This window comes from Mesoplodon bidens (assembly GCF_964165515.1).
Source record: "Mesoplodon bidens genome assembly, chromosome: X".
NCBI classification, from domain to species: Eukaryota; Metazoa; Chordata; class Mammalia; order Artiodactyla; family Ziphiidae; genus Mesoplodon; species Mesoplodon bidens.
In genome coordinates this window covers 85,624,256-85,644,325 of record NC_138163.1, presented here as the reverse complement: position 1 = coordinate 85,644,325, position 20,070 = coordinate 85,624,256, and the positions used below count along the sequence as shown (strand labels likewise).

The 20,070-nt window shown below is 40.3% G+C and overlaps 1 protein-coding gene across 1 annotated transcript in view; it reads left to right on the top strand.

Moving 5' to 3' along the window:
• AR (androgen receptor) overlaps positions 1-20,070 on the top strand; it is a 184,689-nt gene that overhangs the window by 102,750 nt on the left and 61,869 nt on the right. Inside the window, exon 2 of the mRNA XM_081222444.1 lies at positions 513-664. Coding sequence (XP_081078570.1) covers positions 513-664 — 152 coding nt within the window. The remainder of the gene's footprint in view (positions 1-512; positions 665-20,070) is intronic.

The following is a 20,070-nucleotide window of genomic DNA, read 5'->3' as shown; positions in this document are numbered from 1 at the left end:
TCACACAGCTCGGTAAGATGGGTGATAATTATTCCTACTTACAGATGAGAGTGAGGCTCAGAGAACTAGAGCAAAGCACATCAAAGTGCTTTGATGCTTAGTCTGGTTTTGCCATAGGTCTCCCTTTGGATAAGGTAAAGTCTTAGGGCTGAGTTCATACCATTTAGTTACTCTGAAATTGTTTCCTGACCAACAACTTAAGTTAAAGACCTTAACCTCAAGTTTCTGCCTTCATCCTTCCCTCATGTAGACATAGCCTATGAGATTGGCTGATTCCAGAGAACTTCTCACATCCTTTCGCAGAATCCAAAAGGGCTCTGTCCACATGACAGGAAACCCTACAAACATAATCCCTAGGAGAAGTCCAAGGAAAATTCAGCTCCACCCTGACTCAGTTAAGCAATAAATAATAATTTACACGTGCACTTTACTGCTGAAGACTTCAGACTTCTACCCTCCTGTTTCTGTCAAGTACTGACATGTGTTGCATTTTTCCTCTCGGGTCTTTTCAGTTTGGAGACTACCAAGGACCATGTTCCGCCCATCGACTATTACTTTCCACCACAGAAGACCTGCCTGATTTGTGGGGATGAAGCTTCTGGCTGTCACTATGGAGCTCTCACTTGTGGAAGCTGCAAAGTCTTCTTTAAAAGAGCCGCTGAAGGTAAAGGGTCTTGGACACTAACTTCTGTTTCCCTTTCTCCTTTATATTCTAAAAAGAGACACCAGTCTATCAGGACCCAGGATTTTATTATCTCTGAGACAAGGTAACGGGCAGGGCTGGTTCAAAGAACCTAAGAGCCTTAAAAAAAAGTCAGTTTCCATACTTGCTGGTCCCCTGGCTTTGGCAGCCTTGGTAGTATAGGCAAGGTAGGCAATGAAGGTGGTCCCAGCTGGTGCTTGGAGCTTGGTGGGTCCTAGGAATGAAAGAAAAATTAATGATTTGAAAAGATTTAATTTCCTCCTTGCTTGTGTTCCATTCTCCTGCCTAGTGAGGGAAAAAATTGTCCTTATTAGAGAGGTTAGAAGTGGAGAAACCCCAACCGAATACCCAGCCTGTTCTCTGCGGTGAATACGAAACTGTTCCTTCGTGAAGGCTTTCTGGTCTCGGCCCCAGAAAGGAAGTGTTCTCACTGTTCAGCAGACCATCAGTCTATGCACCTGCTCCCTCCTGCTGCTGCATCCTTGGGGCCTCTTTGCATTAATAGCTCCTAGGTAGATAAGGACCCAAAGTGATGAAACATTTTTATTCTCTCCAGAGACTTGCCCTCAGGCCCTGTCCATTGGTCCAGAACCGTAAGCTAAGTTGAATCTTATATTTGGCTAAGTGGGCTCAAACCCTGGCTCCTTAGTATTATTTAGCTTAAAACAATTAATGTCTGCTTAGCCCCCAGAGGAGCTCAGGCTGCATCTTACAGCAGGAACTCACACTTCCAGACCTCCTATATATACTAGTGCATCCTTCCTTCCCAATCTCCCTGGGCTTAAGCCTCCTACCCATCCACTTCATTCCGCATCCTGTACTAAGAGCTTTCTTCTCAAAGGGACGTTGATGAACAGTTTCTAGACAGAGATGCTCTGCTCTTGGAGCAGACCCATTTGCTAAACACCACTATTTACTCCTGCCTCCATTTTCCACAAAGGAAGTACTTCCTGCCAAGACCTTTTTCTTCCTTCTCACTGGCCTAAAAGTTTTGAGTTCCAAGTCAGAATCAAAGCAGACAGCTTTTCCTTATATAAAGGCTACAATCCCTGAGGGCAGTCTTGAAAGTGGCAGGTATATAGGCCACACCTTTCAGCAGGAATATGATGACACCCACCAGAGGACAGCAGAAGCACCATAGAGTTCTTGGCATCTAGAGAAAAGGTAGAAAGTGTGGGCCCTTTAACTGGTCTCCCTATTGATAGCCTTTTCACCATTTTAACCAGATGGCAGGAATACCTATAAAATGGAAAGCTATTTTGTTTTCTTCCAATCCCCCAGGCAACAAGGAGACAGCTAGCATTTAGTATTAATGAAAATATGCTGCATGTCCCACCCATAGCTTTGAGTGGCACATTGCTACTGCTTACACTGGACAGTATGAAGTCCAGGGCGCCAGTGCCTAGGCGTAGGCAGTTTGGAAAGAGACAGAGAGCAGTGTCTTCCTTTCTTAAGCGTACTCGCAAAAGAATGGCTGTCAGAAAATGAAATGAGGAGTAGCTCCAAAGACTTCAGATCACCCCAACTTCTCCAGTGAGAACCTGTCTCTTCCCCATATCTTGTCATCAGGTAGGCCCTATCTATAGAGCAGAGAATGAACCACAGCACCCATCTAGAGCTAATGTGTCAGCAAGCCCAGGCACCACAGTAATAGCAGCCATATTAGATGGGAAAAGAGTTCAAGAAAGCAAGCAAAAAGCAAATTCAATAGTCAGATAGATTAGATCGTATTTGATGCTGCCTTTGGGTTTTACAAATCTGGGTCATGATATTGTTGCTTTTGGAAAACAGTGGGAATGATCAACCATATTGTGAAAGGGAAGATTTTTCTGTCATAACTATTCCACATGGGAGCTTTCTGAGGAAGTTAGGGCTGAAGGAGGGAGGCAGGCAGAAGGGCAGCTGGCAGGGCTGCCTGGGAGCAGCTCTGCTATTATGTGGATCTTGTACTATTTGAGAACAAGGAAGCTGGGGGGAGGGGTAACCACTCATTACTGAGCACTTGGAAATCCATCAAGGTCTCAAAATTCTTCAGTCCCTAGAATCACTTGTTAGGGAAACTTGGTGATATTTTATTTGAGAAAATGAGACTCTATGAACTCATGGAGCCAAATGCTCTCAACTGCTTGAAATATTAAAATTTCCAGTGGATTCGTTACAAAACTATGGAGCCCATTGGTTCCTTTGGAATGTGAACCCCAGGTTCAGTCCTGAGCCCTTTGAGGGACAGGAGAATGTGGTTTAAGAAAAAACATGAAACAAAGCAAAAAAAACCCTTATTGGTGTTTTCTTTCACCTCCCATCTGTAAAGCTTGGTGGCTGCAGTTTACTGCCATTATTATATCTATTTGAAGGCAAGGGGCTGTCTTATTACCTGCAGAGAACATTTATTGATTTTTTTTTTTTACAATGTGTCTTTATTGCTCAAATGGCCTTTCTGAAGGTGATTGTGAATCTGCCTTGTTGAAACTTGGAATTCCACCTGTCTTGGAGGGAGTGGGAGCACAAATCTTTTCTTCCTCATTTGTCTGTCATTGTCAGTAAGTTCAGATGGAGTATTCAGAGTGTTGATTACCACTTTATTCATGGTTTCAGAAATCTCTGGACTGGGCACAGGTACAAGACTTAAAAGCCTGGCACGTCAGACAGAAATCCATTTCTAGCTTTGGTAGCTCATAAACCATGAAGCTTTAATGCTGTCATTGGTGCAAGGCTCAGCACACAGACAATTGTAATCTAGCCAGGTTTTCCTGTTGAGGAGGAAGAAGAGAAGAGAGCCCCACATTTTCTCGTTGTCAGTAATGCTGGGAGTTCGGGGTGATGGTGAGGATAGTCAGGGAAGGATCTGAATATTTTGAGATTAAAAAATAATGGTAATAGGTCAAGGGGGTAAAAACCACTAAAATCTGCTTGATGGAAACTTAGCGAAAGAATGTGTTTGTGTATGTGTGTGTGTGTGTGTGTGTGTAAGCACATTTGAGTGGATGGTCTGTGGATTTGAAACAGGCATGTAGAGAATCAGTTAGTGGTGGGTGGGTGGGATGAGTGGGGAGGTGAAAGGGGAAGGCATGTTAGATGTTATCAAAAAGACCAGGAAGTCAAAGGAAGGTGATATCCATGATCAGGGTAGGGGCTCAGAGGGGATTTAGTTGTGTGACATTGGATAAGAAATTTTCCCCCTTTGGACCTCAGTTTTCCCTGTCTGTAAAATAAGGGAGTTAAACTAGATACTTTTAAAATGCCTTTTCAGCTTAGACTTTTTGTGACAATTCTACAAGTTCCAAACACCATCACTGTTATTTCAGCAAACACACATGCATTTATACCTGTATGCATGTTTGGTGTTGCCTACCTAGAAGATGGTGAATCCTAGCTTCCATTCTCTTAAAAAAAAATCAGTCTTCAGATGGGGATAGAGCCAGCTGAGAGAGAGCACTGTGGACGGGCTGGGTTAAAAGTCAGGACTCTGAGATTCCCTCTTCTCCCGGCATTATGACCATGGCTGGATAACTTCCTTTCTTTTCCATTTTCTCATCTGGAAAATCAGGATATGAATCCTCATCTCTACCGCATCATGTTTCAAAGAGGGTTAATTAATTCATCATGTGCATTATGTGCTCAAGAATTTACTATTTTTCAGACATTTTCTAGTAAAACATTGGAGATTGTACATCCATTTGTTTTGTACACATGAAGCACTGTTTGGTACACATCATAAAATTGAAACTGTAGTTTACATTCTGAACTCAAAGAATTACACCATCCTCACTGATGTTTACAATATGTCCCAATTTAGTATCCTTGGCAAATTTTATATAAGTATGGCTTTGATTCTTTCTCTTGCCCCAGGTTTTTGTGAGGGAAGAAATGTAAGTGAACCCTCACTGAACTCTTTCTGTCCTTTAAATCTACTCTTTCCCACCTCAACTCATGTGGAATTGAATATTACTTTTTGTTTGGAGTCTTGCAGAGAGTTTTTGGTACATATCAGTGTCCCCTTCACTCCCTGACCTTCGGAGGAACATTTCCCAGGGGCAAGTTAACTCTGCTAGGAGGATCTACTTGCAACTTCAACAGAGCCTTAATCAGGTATCTTTGGCCAAGAAATTGACTGATCCTGATTGCACGAGTCCTAGAGATTTTTTCACAAAGCTCCTATTATCTTTTTTTTTCTTTCTTTCTTTCTTTCTTTGCCGTACGCGGGCCTCTCACCGCTGCGGCCTCTCCCGCTGCAGAGCACAGGCTCCAGATACGCAGGCTCAGTGGCCATGGCTCACGGGCCCAGCCCCTCCACGGCCTGTGGGATCCTCCCGGACCAGGGCACGAACCCGTGTCCCCTGCATTGGCAGGTGGACTCTCAACCACTGTGCCACCAGGGAAGCCCTCCTATTATCTTTTATCTGTCTCTGGTTTTCTTAAATATCATAGCCAGACTTTAGATTAGGAGTCAGCAAAGTTTTTTCTATAAAGGACCAGATAGTAAATATTTTAGACTTTGTGGCCTATATGGTCTCTGACTGTGCTATTCAACTCTGCATTTGTAGCATGAAAGCAAACCTAGACAAAACTAATGGGTATGGCTGTACTACAGTAAAACTTTATGGGCACTGAAATTTATATTTCATTTAATTTTCACATGCTTTTAAATACTATTTTTTAAATTTTTTCCAACCATTTAAAATGTAAAAATAATTCTAAGTCCTTGAGCCACAGAAAGACAAGCAGCACATTGGATTTGGCTTGTGAATTGTAGTTTGTTGACTCTTGCTCCTGTGCTTACAAATCTGCATGGTAAATTTTGCTCTTTCTGGTCTCCTGGTGTCTTAGCAACTTTCTAGATTATCTAATTTTAAATATTCTTCTGAGTTGCCCAGTCAAAGTTTGTTCCCCTTGTTTGCCTAGAATGCCTGGTCTGGTGGCATCTAGGTCCTGAGCTTTTTTTACTAAACAGGAGAAAAATAAACAAATCTAGGAATGCTACAAGAGGATACTTTTTTTCTGATGACCTTGTAGGTCACTCACCCTTGCAATACCCAGAGGAGAAGTTGAAAATATTCTACACATTTTCTTTTTAGACATTTGTACTGTAACCATGTGGGTAACTGGAAAATATACATGAATGAGTTTTTATGGGTGCCACATACACCCCAGATGGTAAAGAGGAAGGGCTTTGGGGACTATCTGGTACTAAGCGTTATGGAAAAACTCTCTGTCTCATAGAAAGTAAGGCCCAGGTGGCCAGTTGAGTTATGAATCTACCATATATTTCCCCATGATTCTTTGTCTTTACACATTTGCTGGCTTAATTCTGGTCCTCCTCATCACAAGACTAGACCACAGGCTTGCAGAATAAGTAATTTAGCTCTGTAACTCATTCCAGTTGATGCCCACCTAAGTCTCTTATTAGAGTCTAATTTGGGAGCCATGTCAAGAATTCGCCATTGCTGGTCTATAGTGCCCTGTGGCTGCTTATTTATAGCATGTACGTTTTATGAAACAATGATTAACATGAAATTTCTGTGTCAATTGCAAGATCTTCTTAGTCCATTGTCTCACTCCACCTTGCCTTATTATTCCCCAGTGTGTTATATTTTTAAAGCCCATCCATATACTGCAGCCAGAAGCTTTTTTAATCCCTCACAGAATCTCTTGATAATTGTGAAACTCTGGGTGGTAGATTTTAGCAGTTGGTTGCTCTTGCAAGGGTGTTAGACCCACTTTTTCTTCAGAGGTAGGAGTTATTTCTTACTTCTCTGATCTCTAGTCTAGTCCCATGGCAAGAAACACACTGTCCCTCATAATAACTGAATTCTGGGAGAAGTTGTTATTTCAAAAAACAATCTCTTCAGTTATAATAGTCATGTGTGCATACTTCTGGAACCTATTTTTCAGGTGTTCACGCTCCTTCCCTTCATGGCTAGGTAACTGCCCTCAGCATTCCAAGGAGACAGGTAATCTTTTTACCTGCCAGAAGAGAGCACAGAAAAGGAAACTTCCTCCTATCCAAAAAAGGAAACTGGGATTTGGAGGTAAATGATTCTTTATAAAGGGAGCAAAGAGATTAGACTTCTCAGTCCATTTGCTTCCAGCCCATGTTGTGACTCCTGATACATCCCACTGAAATCACCACAGCTTCTGGCTAGACTGGTGCCTATATTTTACTGAGTACTTCATAAGAACAGGCCTGGTGTTAATCTACTCATGCATTCAGTCAGTATACATTTGCTGGGTGCTTACTACACATGAGATACTAGGCTCACATACTCAAGATACAGAGCCTGCCTGAAGGAACTTAGTGATCATAACCCTGGACACCTTTAAATTTCTTCAGTGGATGAAGAGCTATCATATCCAATTTCCATTGAACTTCCCAACCAACTAGAACAGAGGAAGAGGTCATCCTCCTTATTTTCCATGTAAGCAGACTGAGGTTTTGTCAGTTAATCAACAGGTAGTAAGTGGACTATCTGGATTTAAACCCAGGCCTTCTGGGTCCAATGCTAGCAGTCACTCTCTTACAGCACAGCTACCCCTCAAATATATAAACATACTAACCTAAAGCAGAAAGAAAGTGCAATGCCTAGGCAAACAAGAAAGACAACAGTGAAGAGGAACAATAGAGTCAGAAATGAAAGAATTCATGAAAGACCTAAGTACTGTGGGGAGAAACCAAGGAGCCAATGAGTAGCACCAATATCACAGGGAGCTTTCTTCCTAAAAAAGCTCCAAATACTTAAAACAGCTCCAAATACTTAAAACTCTTCATTAGGTAGGGCCAGGGACATGTGAGTAATAGTCCTTCTGCCAACTCTTACTCTTCAGAGGGAAAGTTCTGATTCTGATGAAACCAGGCTTGGTAGCTCTTAATTCACTCTCATCACACAACCACAGAACAGGAAGCATGATTTAACACCTATGCACATGAGAATTTTACTCCTCACTACCAAGCTAAGGGAAGAACTCAGAGACAGGGTGTATGTATACAAATGGTAGAATCATGGTTCCTGGACTCTTTGCTTTGAGCCTTCTCAGAGAAGTGTGCCACAGAATGTTTTCCATGGGGCCAGGAGCAAGAGAACTCCATTCCCCTCCTCTTTGATGTCATAAACAAGAAAATATTGTCTTTCATGACAGAGCTAAAAATTGAGGCAAAATCTTCTCTTTTATCAGGGTTTTAAATTTTTAATTGTCCTTCCTCTCCTGGTTCACCTCATAGTGTAGACGGACCATGATTTCACTGTGGTACTTGGATATGGGACCTGGAGACTGTGGGCATCTTACAGGTCCATAAGTTAGATAACCACATTTCTATAGTCCCATGTTCACAAGTTCTTTCACTTTCTGGGCAGTTGACTCAGCCATGAGTTATTTAATGAAAAGACTTAAAAGATTTGCAGTATTTGGAATCACAGGATCTTTAAATGCTAACCTGTTAAAATTTGAAAGAAGATAACTCAGAAATCTAAAAATTTGACCAAGCCATTTTATAGGTGAGGAAACTGAGGCCCAGAGAGAGGAAGTGACTTTTCCAGGTTCATAGAACATATAAAGGGAAGAAATGAGGGTCTCCCAGCCACTTCTTGTTTCTTGTCTGAGGGGTTCTCCAGCCTCACAGCTGATCAGCAGAGCTTCAGAGATTGTTGCCTTGGAACCTCCAAGATTTATGTAAGGCAACATAATAAACCTTTATCTTGACTGCAGGGATACCTTTATCTTGACTGCAGGGATATCTAAAATTGCTATTTGATGACTGGCACTTTCCCCAGATAACATCCATTTATTCAACAAACAGTCAATGCTTACTTATTGTGTACACTAGACTTATACCAGGCACTGGGATACGAGATAACAACAAAAACTAGTCATTGAACACTCAGTATGTATTAGTTGCTTTGTAGACATTTTCTCATTCCATCCTCACAATAACCCTATGATGTAGGTATTATCATTAGCCCTATTTACAAATGAGGGAACTGAGGCACAGAAGAGTTAAAGTGACTTGCCCAAAGTCATATAACTTGTTAGTGGCTGTGGAGTGAATAAGACACAGAGTTTCCAACATAATAGAGTAAGATAAGTGCTGTACTAGAAGTAAGTACAGAATCCACTGAGCAGACAGAATAAAAGAATGAGTTATTTTACCTGGAATGTTTAAGAAAGCTTCACAGAGGAGTTAAGGGTTGATTTAGGTCTGAAGGGATGCGTAATAGTTTGCCAAGTACAAAAGGTAGGAAGTCAACTTCAGGAAGACAGGACTTCAGGAACGGACTGGCCAAAGACAGGGCTGCATGAAAGTTGAATGCTTGTTTTAGGAACATTTTGGAGTCCAGAAGTGGTTGAGGGGAACCTCATCAGATGCAGCAGGCCCCTTGACCAGCTTTCAGTTAGCCTTTTATACCTGCACCCCCCACCCCGATGCTGAGCTGTACATCACTGTCCTACTCTACTCTCTGGGCTCTTTGGAAGCACACTGCTATCTAGGTAGTGGAATAAGATGCAGTGCAAGAGCACCAAATGGGGCTCTGGTTCTGCCATTAACTTACTATGTGGCCTTAGGCATGTCTCATTTGTTCTTTTCACTTCAAATCTCCATCTAAATAATAAAAGTGTTGAACTAAATGATCTTGAATATTTTTGCAATAAATCTATAAAAACCTAAATCTTTAACAATAAATCTCTAAAATTTTATAGATATTCCAGATGTTTCTATTGGCCAGTGGTTCACTTTATATGCATCGGCCTTGGAAAATAGACCTGAACTCAATCCTTAACTCCAAGACTTAATAGATATGCAGCCTTGAGCAAGTCACTTAACTTCTTTGTGCCTCTGTGAAGATAGTAATAGGTCACAAGGTTATTGTAAGAACTAAATATGTAACAAGGCTCCAGTGCCCAATAAGTTTTGGTTCCTTCTACTGGAGTGAAGCCTTGGTCATTGGCACACATAGACTTATGGTGTCCCCTGGGTAACAGAAAGGAGAGATGGCAGATAGTATTTATGGTAGTTCTCTGATAAAGAAGGCTTTGAGTTGGGGTTGGTGTAAGGTTCTCAAACAACCACTTATCTTCAGTGTTACTTAATTGGTGATCCGAAGGGCCAGTAGCATTTGTATAAGAACATAGCAAAGGTCAATCTCTTCCTCTTTCCTCTTGGCCTCTCAGGGCACTATGAGTAACGTTCCCCAGAAAGCCCAGCAAGTATGTGTTCATCGCCTCTCTTGAGTTTGGGGCTTTGAACTCAAAAGTGTCAGAGCTCTCTGTGTATCTTTGTCTTCAACAAGATTTGTCTGACCTCCCTGGTAAATTCAGATCCATAGCCACAGGCCAGGAGAAAAGCTAAGAGAGGTCATAAATTATCTTCCACATTCTTCAGCGATTGGTTTCCCTCATCCAGCCAGAGGCGTGTCTTAAAAGTATGTTGGGGCCAAATTCAATAGAAACCTGAACCAGCACCTGTGTAAATAAAATTTTAAGGCTTCTTTTCTTGAAGCCGGATGGATATTTTTTAAAACCAAGCTGGACTGTATTTTATCTAGAGCGCTGTCTCCTACATTCTTAGTGCTTTGGACCCCTTGGAGGAATGTAGTCTGGTTGTAGTGTTATTGTTTTGTTTATTATTTGTGAGGGACAGGCATTTATTTCAAAAATCGGATAATGCCTTGGTATGGCCTGTGACTTCACTGTGTATAAAATGAAACTGGTGATGTACCATCATTCATTCTGCCTCCCATATATTGGCTTTATATCCCCACATCCATGCCCGCTCTTCAATTTTGATCCTTTTAAAAACCAGCCAACCAGGTTCCTTAAAAAACTAAAAAATAGAACTACCATGCGACACAGCAATCCCACTACTGGGCATGTACACTGAGAAAACCATAATTCAAAAAGAGTCATGTACCACAATGTTCATTGCAGCTCTATTTACAATAGCCAGGACATGGAAGCAACCTAAGTGTCCATCAACAGATGAATGGATAAAGAAGAATTGGCACTTATATACAATGGAATATTACTCACCCATAAAAAGAAATGAAATTGAGTTATTTATAGTGAGGTGTATGGACCTAGAGTCTGTCATACAGAGTGAAGCAAGTCTGAAGAAGAAAAACAAATACTGTATGCTAACACATATACATGGAATCTAAAAAAAAAAAGGTTCTGAAGAACCTAGGGAAGGACAGGAATAAAGACGCAGACGTAGAGAATGGACTTGAGGACACAGCGGGGGGGAAGGGGAAGGGTAAGCTGGGACAAAGTGAGAGAGTGGCATGGACTTATATATACTACCAAATGTAAAATAGATAGCTAGTGGGAAGCAGCTGCATAGCACAGGGAGATCAGCTCGGTGTTTTGTGACCACCTAGAGGGGTGGGATAGGGAGGGTGGGAGGGAGACGCAAGAGGGAGGGGATATGGAGACATATGTATATGTATAGCTGATTCACTATGTTATAAAGCAGAAACTAACACACCATTGTAAAGCAATTATACTCCAATAAAGATGTTAAAAAAATAAAAATAATTAATTAATTAACTTAATAAAATAAAGGAAATTTAAAAAAAACAGCCAACCCAAACCAGCATGTAACATACTACTTATCTCTAAATCCTAACTGAATCACCTTCAGATTTTGTCCAAAATCCTAAGTAGGGAAAGGAGGTTAGCACCTTGCCTAAGGCCCCCTGGGCCCATCAGTAAGTGGGTATCCAGTCCTTGAGGTCCCTTAGCTCTGCTCAGCTTCAGAATAGAGACAGGATCCTTCATATGTGTTGCTTATGATTAAGGACCTCCTACTTCCCACTGTCCTACCGCACCTCTTCTGCCACCCCACCTCTATAGCTTCCATGGCTCCCCAGAAACTCCTCTGTAACCCATGTCACTCGGAAAGAGATTTTCTTGTCTCTTTTGCAATTTCATGAAGGCTAGCTAGCAAGTTTAGGTTCAGATCATGCTTCCATGGGAGCAGAGATAGATGCAGAAAACAATAGAAAGGGGTTTGGAGGTGTGGAACGATTTCTCACCTATGTAGTGAGCCCTACAAAAATATTGAAATGTTCTCTACTCAGAAGCCCTATTGATATAGGGGTAAAAGACTTGATTTGAGTCCAACATTTGTTGACTCTGTGATCTTGGGAAAACATGTCCTCCGTGAGCCTTTTAAAATTGGGATAATGATGACCATGAGAGAAATTCTAAGGATTACGTGAGATAAGGCAACTAGAAGTTTTCTTACATAGTACCAGACTTTCAAAAAATGTGAACCAAACACTCTCGACAATGCCTCTTAATGTGTGAATGAGAAATCAGCTCCATGTCAAATTTCAGCATGTTTCCAGGGGTCCCATGATTTCACTGTAGAAATGCAAGTATGAATTAAATAGCTCACCTGTTGCTATTTACATGGATAGTTTGATAGTAATTATTTTTAGACATGTGACGTATTTCAGACATAATTCAGACTGTAATAGTTTTGCAGCTTTGCAGATGTATTTATTCCCAGTTACCAAAGACCTAAAAGGAATTAGCTAGAGCTATGAGGGGTAGCACTAAGGTAGACAACACAGGGCTCCCTGGGACCTGTCCCTTGGTTAGAGGGAACTCTGGATTATAGGCATTTGTATTCATATAGTCTGGTGTCAGGGAAGAAGAGCTGGAGGTGAGTACCTTTCCCTCATTCATTTTTTTAACACGCATGTATTGTATGAGGCCCAATGTGGGCCCAGAGATGAGTATGAGATGGCCCTGTCCTCAGGGAGCTTCTAGTCTGGTGGACGTGCCCTCCAAGGTCAGCTACAGTTTTACACTACACAGGGTATTTAAGTGCAGCAGAAGCAGTGTGATGAGACAAGGGAGAGAAAAATCTACAGGCATAGCTTCCCATACCCAAGGACAACCCTGACCAAGGCTGGCACAATTTGAGGGACCTGTTCCCATGAGCAGGTCTGGAAGCCTTATCAACAACAACAGAAAATAATGATGAGGATAGTTATAGCAGCTAATATTTACTGAACATTTTCTGTGTTGGACACTACACTAAGTGCTTACTTCATCTTCACAACAATGTTATGAGATAGTAGATACTCTTACTACCCTTATTTTACAAATGGGGAAACTGATGCTCAAGGACTAAGGGAACAGGAAGGGAACTACTTCATCTCAGTTCAACAAACATTCAGCATCTTATATGCCAGGCCTGTGCTAAGTGCTAGGGAGAGAGAGATGAGTAAAACATACTCTCAGTCCAGAGGGAGCAAACCAATAAGTGCACAGTGAGGCTAATATATTCGAGGCCTTCTGCTTGATGCTGTGAACTCAGTGATGAACGATACACAGTCCTTCTTGCAAAGCTCTCAAAGTTTATTGAAGGATATCAATGTGGAAACAAAAAATGTATACTGCTGTGAGAAGTGGCCTAAGAGAGATAAGTGCAAAATGGGACAGAGATTGTGCAGCAAATGATTGGTTTAAATCAAAGCCCCAAAGAAGCAATATTACTAATAATAGAGAAACTGATTGATTTAAATCAAATCCCCCAAAATAAAAAAAGTGTTATCTAATTTTATTCAGGCTTGGTCAGTTATTTTCCATTTTTCATTCTATTCCTAAAATGGATGATCAGTATTATTTCCCATGGAAGGATGATGAAATACTATCAAACTATACTGTTAAACTATCTCTTTATCCCATTGCATGCCCACACTTTCCCTTTCTTCACCTTTACTCAGGCTACATCCCTCTACCTCAAATGCTTTTTAAGTCCCACCTTCCTTCAAGGCCTCACTCAAGTGCCTGCTCCTCCATGAAGCTTCTACCCCATGAGGATATGGGGAGAAAGAATGGTAAACTGTGACAAAGTGAGAGAGTGGCATGGACATATATACACTACCAAACGTAAAATAGATAGCTAGTGGGAAGCAGCCACATAGCACAGGGAGATCAGCTCGGTGCTTTGTGACCACCTAGAGGGGTGGGATAGGGAGGCTGGGAGGGAGGGAGACGCAAGAGGGAAGAGATATGGGAACATATGTATATGTATAACTGATTCACTTTGTTATAAAGCAGAAACTAACACACCATTGTAAAGCAATTATACTCCAATAAAGATGTTAAAATTAAAACAAAACAAAACAAAACAAAAAGGCATTCTACCCTCTCCTGTACTCCCACAGCACTTCATGGGTGCCTCTCTTGTGGTTCTTACCACTCCCTGCTTTATCTTTAGGTGATGTACTTACACATATTTTTTCCTCTACTAGACTGAGCTCCTTAGTGGAAGATTCACTTTGCTGAAACCATGATTTTATTTTAAATTCATTGGAATTCTCTTCTGGATTGTATTGGTGCCTAGTGGGCCTTACCCTTCAATCTTAAGCATGTGAAATTACATAACCTATCTGGAGATTAACACGTTCGACTCTTAGCTTTTAATAAAGCCTACTACCTTAATATAACAATGACTAAAATGTGTCTTCATTTCTTTTAGGTCTTGCCCTCAGCCATACGTAATTTATAGTCTTATTATTTCCCCTCAGGCCTCTGTTGTTGTATGTTTAGATTATTTACACGTACTTAGGTTGCATTCATGTACATTACTTTTACTCTTTTTCTTTTAAAAATTTCCTTAGGACCCATTTCCACCAGTGGAAATACTGGATCAAAAGCAGAGGTTAGGGATGAGAGCATGTGATGTGCAGATCTTTAGGAATGGTAGATGCATTCGAGGAATTGGAGGGAGACAGATGACTGAATAGACAGCCAAAATAAAGTGTTATGATTTAAGAATTTATGAAAAGTGCCTCTGTTTGAAAGTATCTTGCCACACATGATCTGTCACAGGATCTGAAACTCGCCATATGTAGGACAGTTTTGGAAGACTGCTTCCTGGGATACATTCAGCCATTATCAAGAAATGCTGTTGGGACATAGGTTGTCAGTATGTTTCTTGGCAGGATTCTGGAGGATAGGAACACCAGCCTCATAAATTTTGAAAGGGATAAGGGATTCAGGACAAGTTCTGAGCATAAGGTGCTTATCTAGAATAGGAAACTTTATAGATAGAGCATCAAAGTGGCAAGCTCTCAGGAGCCAGGGGTCAAATTAAGGCATTGAGCATTTGGTAGGATGAAAGGACAGAAGGGGAAGAGGGAAGCAGAGGAGGAGTTGTGGAGAGAGATGAACAGGTTTCACCTACTTAACAGGACTTGGAATTGTGGGTTTGTATTGGGTTTGTGATATCAGTTTATACTAGGGAGAGATGACTGAGTTCTGGGCAACCAATAGGTGATTTTAGATAGAATTGTAGGAGTCAAGGCCTAAGGGGATGCCCAAGTCCAGGCCAGCTTCTGTGGACATCAGAAAACCATGAGGCATTTGGATATCAGAAACCTATCAGTGGCAGAGGAACTCAGGGCAGCATGGCAGACTCAGCACACACAAGTAAGTGCACACCAGTTACCTCACAGGATTAAGATTACCGATGCAGGATAGAGGCCAGCTACCACTGCCCTCTGTGATGGGCAGATCTTCAGGGATGGTAGGCACATTTGAGGAATTGGAAGGAAGTTTTTACCTATTGGTTGAATTCACTGACATGGTTTGGGGGTTGTAGCTTTCAGATACTCAGGTTTTCTTGTTCAGGTGGAGACTGCAAGATCTACTGCAGAACTGCATACTCTATGTGGGGAAAAAAAACAGGTCTCCTGAGTTAGAATAGAAAATAGAACCCTGCAGGGTTAAGGATAGAGGTGTTCTGTAAGAAGTCAGACAGCATTTTCCAGTTCTGTCCCCCAGAATTTCTTGTCCCCCTTGGGACTCAATTTCTCTTACTTTGGTTCCTAGTGTTCTTCCACTCTTCACCTTGAGTGTAAATATAGAGCACATTCCTTGGGTTCCCAGAACACAATAGGGATGACCTCTCATTCACCAAAATGCACATTAGTAAATACTAAGGGAGAACATATGGGAAATCCAGTATAGAAAATAAAAGTAGGATTCTATTCCTTGGTATCCCAGATTAAACAATAAAGAACACTAAGTTCTTTATTGTTTAATCTGGGATACCAAGGAATTCTTAAACAACAAGAATTAGATGCCTTCCCATGGCTCTTTTTTAGTCATGTCAACGTGGCCCAGTCTTCACTTGGTAACCCTTCTTCCTTGTTCGTTAACCCATCCACTATGCTCCTATGGGGTCCTAGGGAAATGACAAAAATTTACACACATATCCAGTAAGAGGAAGGTCACTCGTTAATAACAAACCCTTTTATGATGCTGTGAGCATTTGTCACCCATGTTGCTAGGAACAACTTTGAGTAACCTGACCCCTCTTTGGAGCAGAATGTGATTGGTGTATTGTTTCAAGGAGACCCTCACTGTTCTGGGAAATATAACTCCAAAGTTTGCTGACTATTACCAGGGAATATGTACAGAGAATAGAACCTGCAGATAAGCCATCTTCTGATTAGCTTCAGGCATGTTTAAAGCAGCTAGGATGTGGTAGATTTAGCCTTTAGGAAATTCACTTGTCCTCTCTAAGCCTCAGTTTCTTCACCTATAAAATGGAGTAATATAGTGGTTGAAAAAGCTAAAGGAAACGATGCTTGTGAATACACTGTGTAAATTGCAAAGTATCCTATGAGTAGTAATTTCTAGAGGATCTCCTTACCATCATTCAAGACAATCATGCCTATGTTATATAAATACTTGCCTCTGACCACCCTGGAAACCCTTTGCAAAGAGTTGTCTATAGGAGAAACAGTTTAATATGCAAATTACTCCTTCATTTGCATGTTTTCTATATACACAGCTTATTAACATGAGGTACATCTTCTCCAATCTGCAGTCACACCAGAATGATTACCTCTTTGAAATACCTTTCAGAGATCCTCAAAAATGAATTTTATTCCTCCACAAACAGTCTATCGCAAAGATAACCTCCAAATTGATTGACAATATGTTCAACTACTTTTGCAAGATATAGGGCTAGGCAGATAATTTTATTTATAGAGATAATTATTGTCTTCCTGCAAGTGAGCAGTAGCCAGAAAATGGACAAGAGAGGCATGAGGAGTGCCTTCCTATTACAGCTCAGCTTTGGGTCTTACCTGCACGGTTACTAAAAGCCTGTGCAGGTAAGTTGCAGTGTTTGTGGCAAAAGCAAAACTTGCTTCAAACAAGAGCAAGCCCTTGTTTCATTGCTTAGTGTTTTAATCCCCATCAGACATGACTTTGATCTGGCATTTGGCAGCAGGGCAGGTTCCTAAGCTGCTGTATACAAATTGGGGTGGGGCGGTGATATTATTGGAATGAATTTATTTGTTGTAATTTATAAATACATGGGCTTTTTCAATTTCATCACCCTCAAAACTTTGTCTTCCCCAGCAGAGCCGTCTCTCAGCCTTTAATATGCTTGCTTTGAGCTCATGGGCATTGCTGCCTGGCTAACACAGGAATCTTGAGAAATTGCTTCCAAGGTCCTTTTCCTTGTTTTCTCTTGATGCCCAAGCTACCAGGGTCAGTAGTGACTGTGGTGGGCTGACAGTGAAGTGGCAACAAACTGAGCTTTGTCCTCTGGCTTCCCTTGACCCCTCCTATTCATCATCCAAGAGGCTCCAGGCCAGCATTCCATAGAGCAGCCTCACCAAACTCACTAAGACTGAAGAGGAACCAGGATTTCAAATAACAGTTATGGAAGGAAGGATTGAGACTTAACATTTATAAAACTACAGTGATCTCTTTGTTGATTCTTTTCACTCTAGAAAGATAACTACTCTTTTTAGGAAAGCTTCAAACCCTAATGATCTTCTAGGACCTGGACTGCTTTCTTAAGAAGCACATTACAGAGAGATGTCTTGGCCAACAAAATATTAAAAGACCAATCATTCATTCACTTATGCATTCAACTAATGTAAATTGATATTTTTTATGTGCCAGACACAGGAATGACAAAAAGGAGTAAGTTTTATCCTTGTCTCCTTCACAATCTAATAAAGACAGCTATTCTTTCATTTTATAATGATCTGTCACATTTCATACACTGCTGGATATCTTTACACGGTAATGACACAAGGGAATGATTGAAAAGCTGAGACAGGGGCAGGAGGACTGAGTGTGTATCTAACCACTCTCAAGCCTCCATTTTGAAATACTGGGGTTGCAGTTTCAAAGGACTATTTTGAAATTTCACCCCATAGCACTGCAGGTAATGGAATCTTGCTGTCACTGGAAGCAAGAACATGGGTGATAATGACATGAATGAGATGAGAAGTTGGGAATAGTTATAGTGTTCATTTTATTTTAGAGAAGAGTATACTTTATGCGTGCATAATGACAGAGTAAACCACTACTAGGAAAAAGAAAGCTAGCATGTGACCCTAGGCAAGTCACTGAAGCTCTCTGGACTTGTGCTTCTGCATCTGCAAAGCTGTTAATGGTATTTGCTCGTTCTACTTCATGGGTATGTTGTGAGATGATGTATAGGAAGGGATTTGCTAATGTTACCACAGCTTACAAATGTATGAAATTGATTTTAGGACCTTATAAAAGTAGATCTGCCTTCATGAATCATTTGGAGTGTCTTTAAAGACTTCTGCATGCTTTTAAATTAGATCATTTGGGCTACAACTTACAAGGCAGTCTTGATTTTCTTTTCTGACTCCTATTATTGGCACCAAAAGGCATGCTAGGATTTTTTTAAAGATATAATTCACATGCCACAATATTCACCCTTTTTAAGTGTGCAATTTCATGGTTTTAAATATGTTCAAGAAATCATGCAAACATCACCACTGTCTAATTCCGGAACATTTTCATCATCTCAAAAAGATATTTACTCCCAACTTCCCCTCCTCTCAGACCCTGGCAACTACTAATTTACTTTCTGTCTCTGTGGATTTGTCAATAACGGACATTTTATCTAAATGGAACAATACAATATGTGACATATGTATCTGGATCCTTTCACTTAGCATAATGTTTTCAAGGTTAAACCATGTTTTAATATGTATTAGTATTTTATTTTTTCTGACTGAATAATAATTGCTAGGTTATATGGTAACTCTACGTTCAACTTTTTGAGGGACCAAGGTATTTTTATTTGTTTGTTTGTTTGTTTTTTATAGAGACTCCACCATTTTACATTTCTGTCAGCAGTGTATGAGGGTTTGAATTTCTCTACATCCTTGCCAACATGTTATTATGTTACATTTGTAGTAGTAGTAGTAGTACTCTTATACCCATCCTAGTGGGTATGAAGTGGTATTTTGTTGTGGTTTTGATTAGCGTTTAGCTAATGGCTAATGATGTTATGCATCTTTTCACGTGGTTGTTGGGCATTTGTGTATCTTCTATAGACAAATAACTATTCACATATTTTCCCATGTTTTGACTGGATTATTTCTTTTTTACTATGGACTTGTAAGTGTTCTTTATGAGTTCTAAATACAAGTCTCTTATCAGATATGTGATTTGCAAACATTTTCTCCCACTCTGTAAAGTTGCCTTTTCATTTTTGATGGTGTCTATTAAAGAACAAAATCTTTAATTTTGATGAAGTCCAGTTTATCTATTTTTCCTCTTATTGCTGTGTTTTGGTGTTGTATCTAATACTTCATGCCTAATCCAAGGTCACAAACATTTACACCTATGCTTTCTTCAGAGAATTTTGTAGTTTTAACAGTTACATTTGGGTCTGTGATCCATTTGCTGTTGATTTTTATTTTATATGATGTGAGGTGAGAGTCCAGCTTCATCCTTTTGCATGTAGATATCTTGCTGTCCCAGCATTATTTGTTGAAAAGAGTATTCTTCCTTAATAGAATCGTCTTAGTATCCTTGTTGAAAAACTATTAATCATAAATATATGAGCTTATATCTGAACTCTCACTTCTATTCCCCTGAACTATATATATTTTCTTATGAAGCCAGCACACCATCTTGATGACTGTAGCTTCGTAATAAGGTTTGAAATTGGGAACTGTGAGTCCTCCAAATTTATCCTTCATTTTCAAGATGATTTTGGCTATTCTAGGACACTTGCATTTTCATATAAATTTTTGAAAAACATCATCAATTTCAGAAAAAGTGACAGTTGAGTTTTTGATAAAGATTACACTGAGTCTGTAGATCAATGTGGGGAGTTTTGTCATGTTAACAATATTAAGTCTTCAAATTCATGAACACAAGATGTCTTTCCATTTATTTAGTTGTTCTTTAATTTCTTTCAGTTATGTTTTGTTGTCTTCAATGTACAAGATTCGCAGTCCTTTTGTTAAATTTATTCCTAAATACTTTATTCTTTTTGACACTTTTGTAAATGGAGTTGTTTTCTTAATTTTATTTTTGATTACTCATTGCTAGTCTAGAAA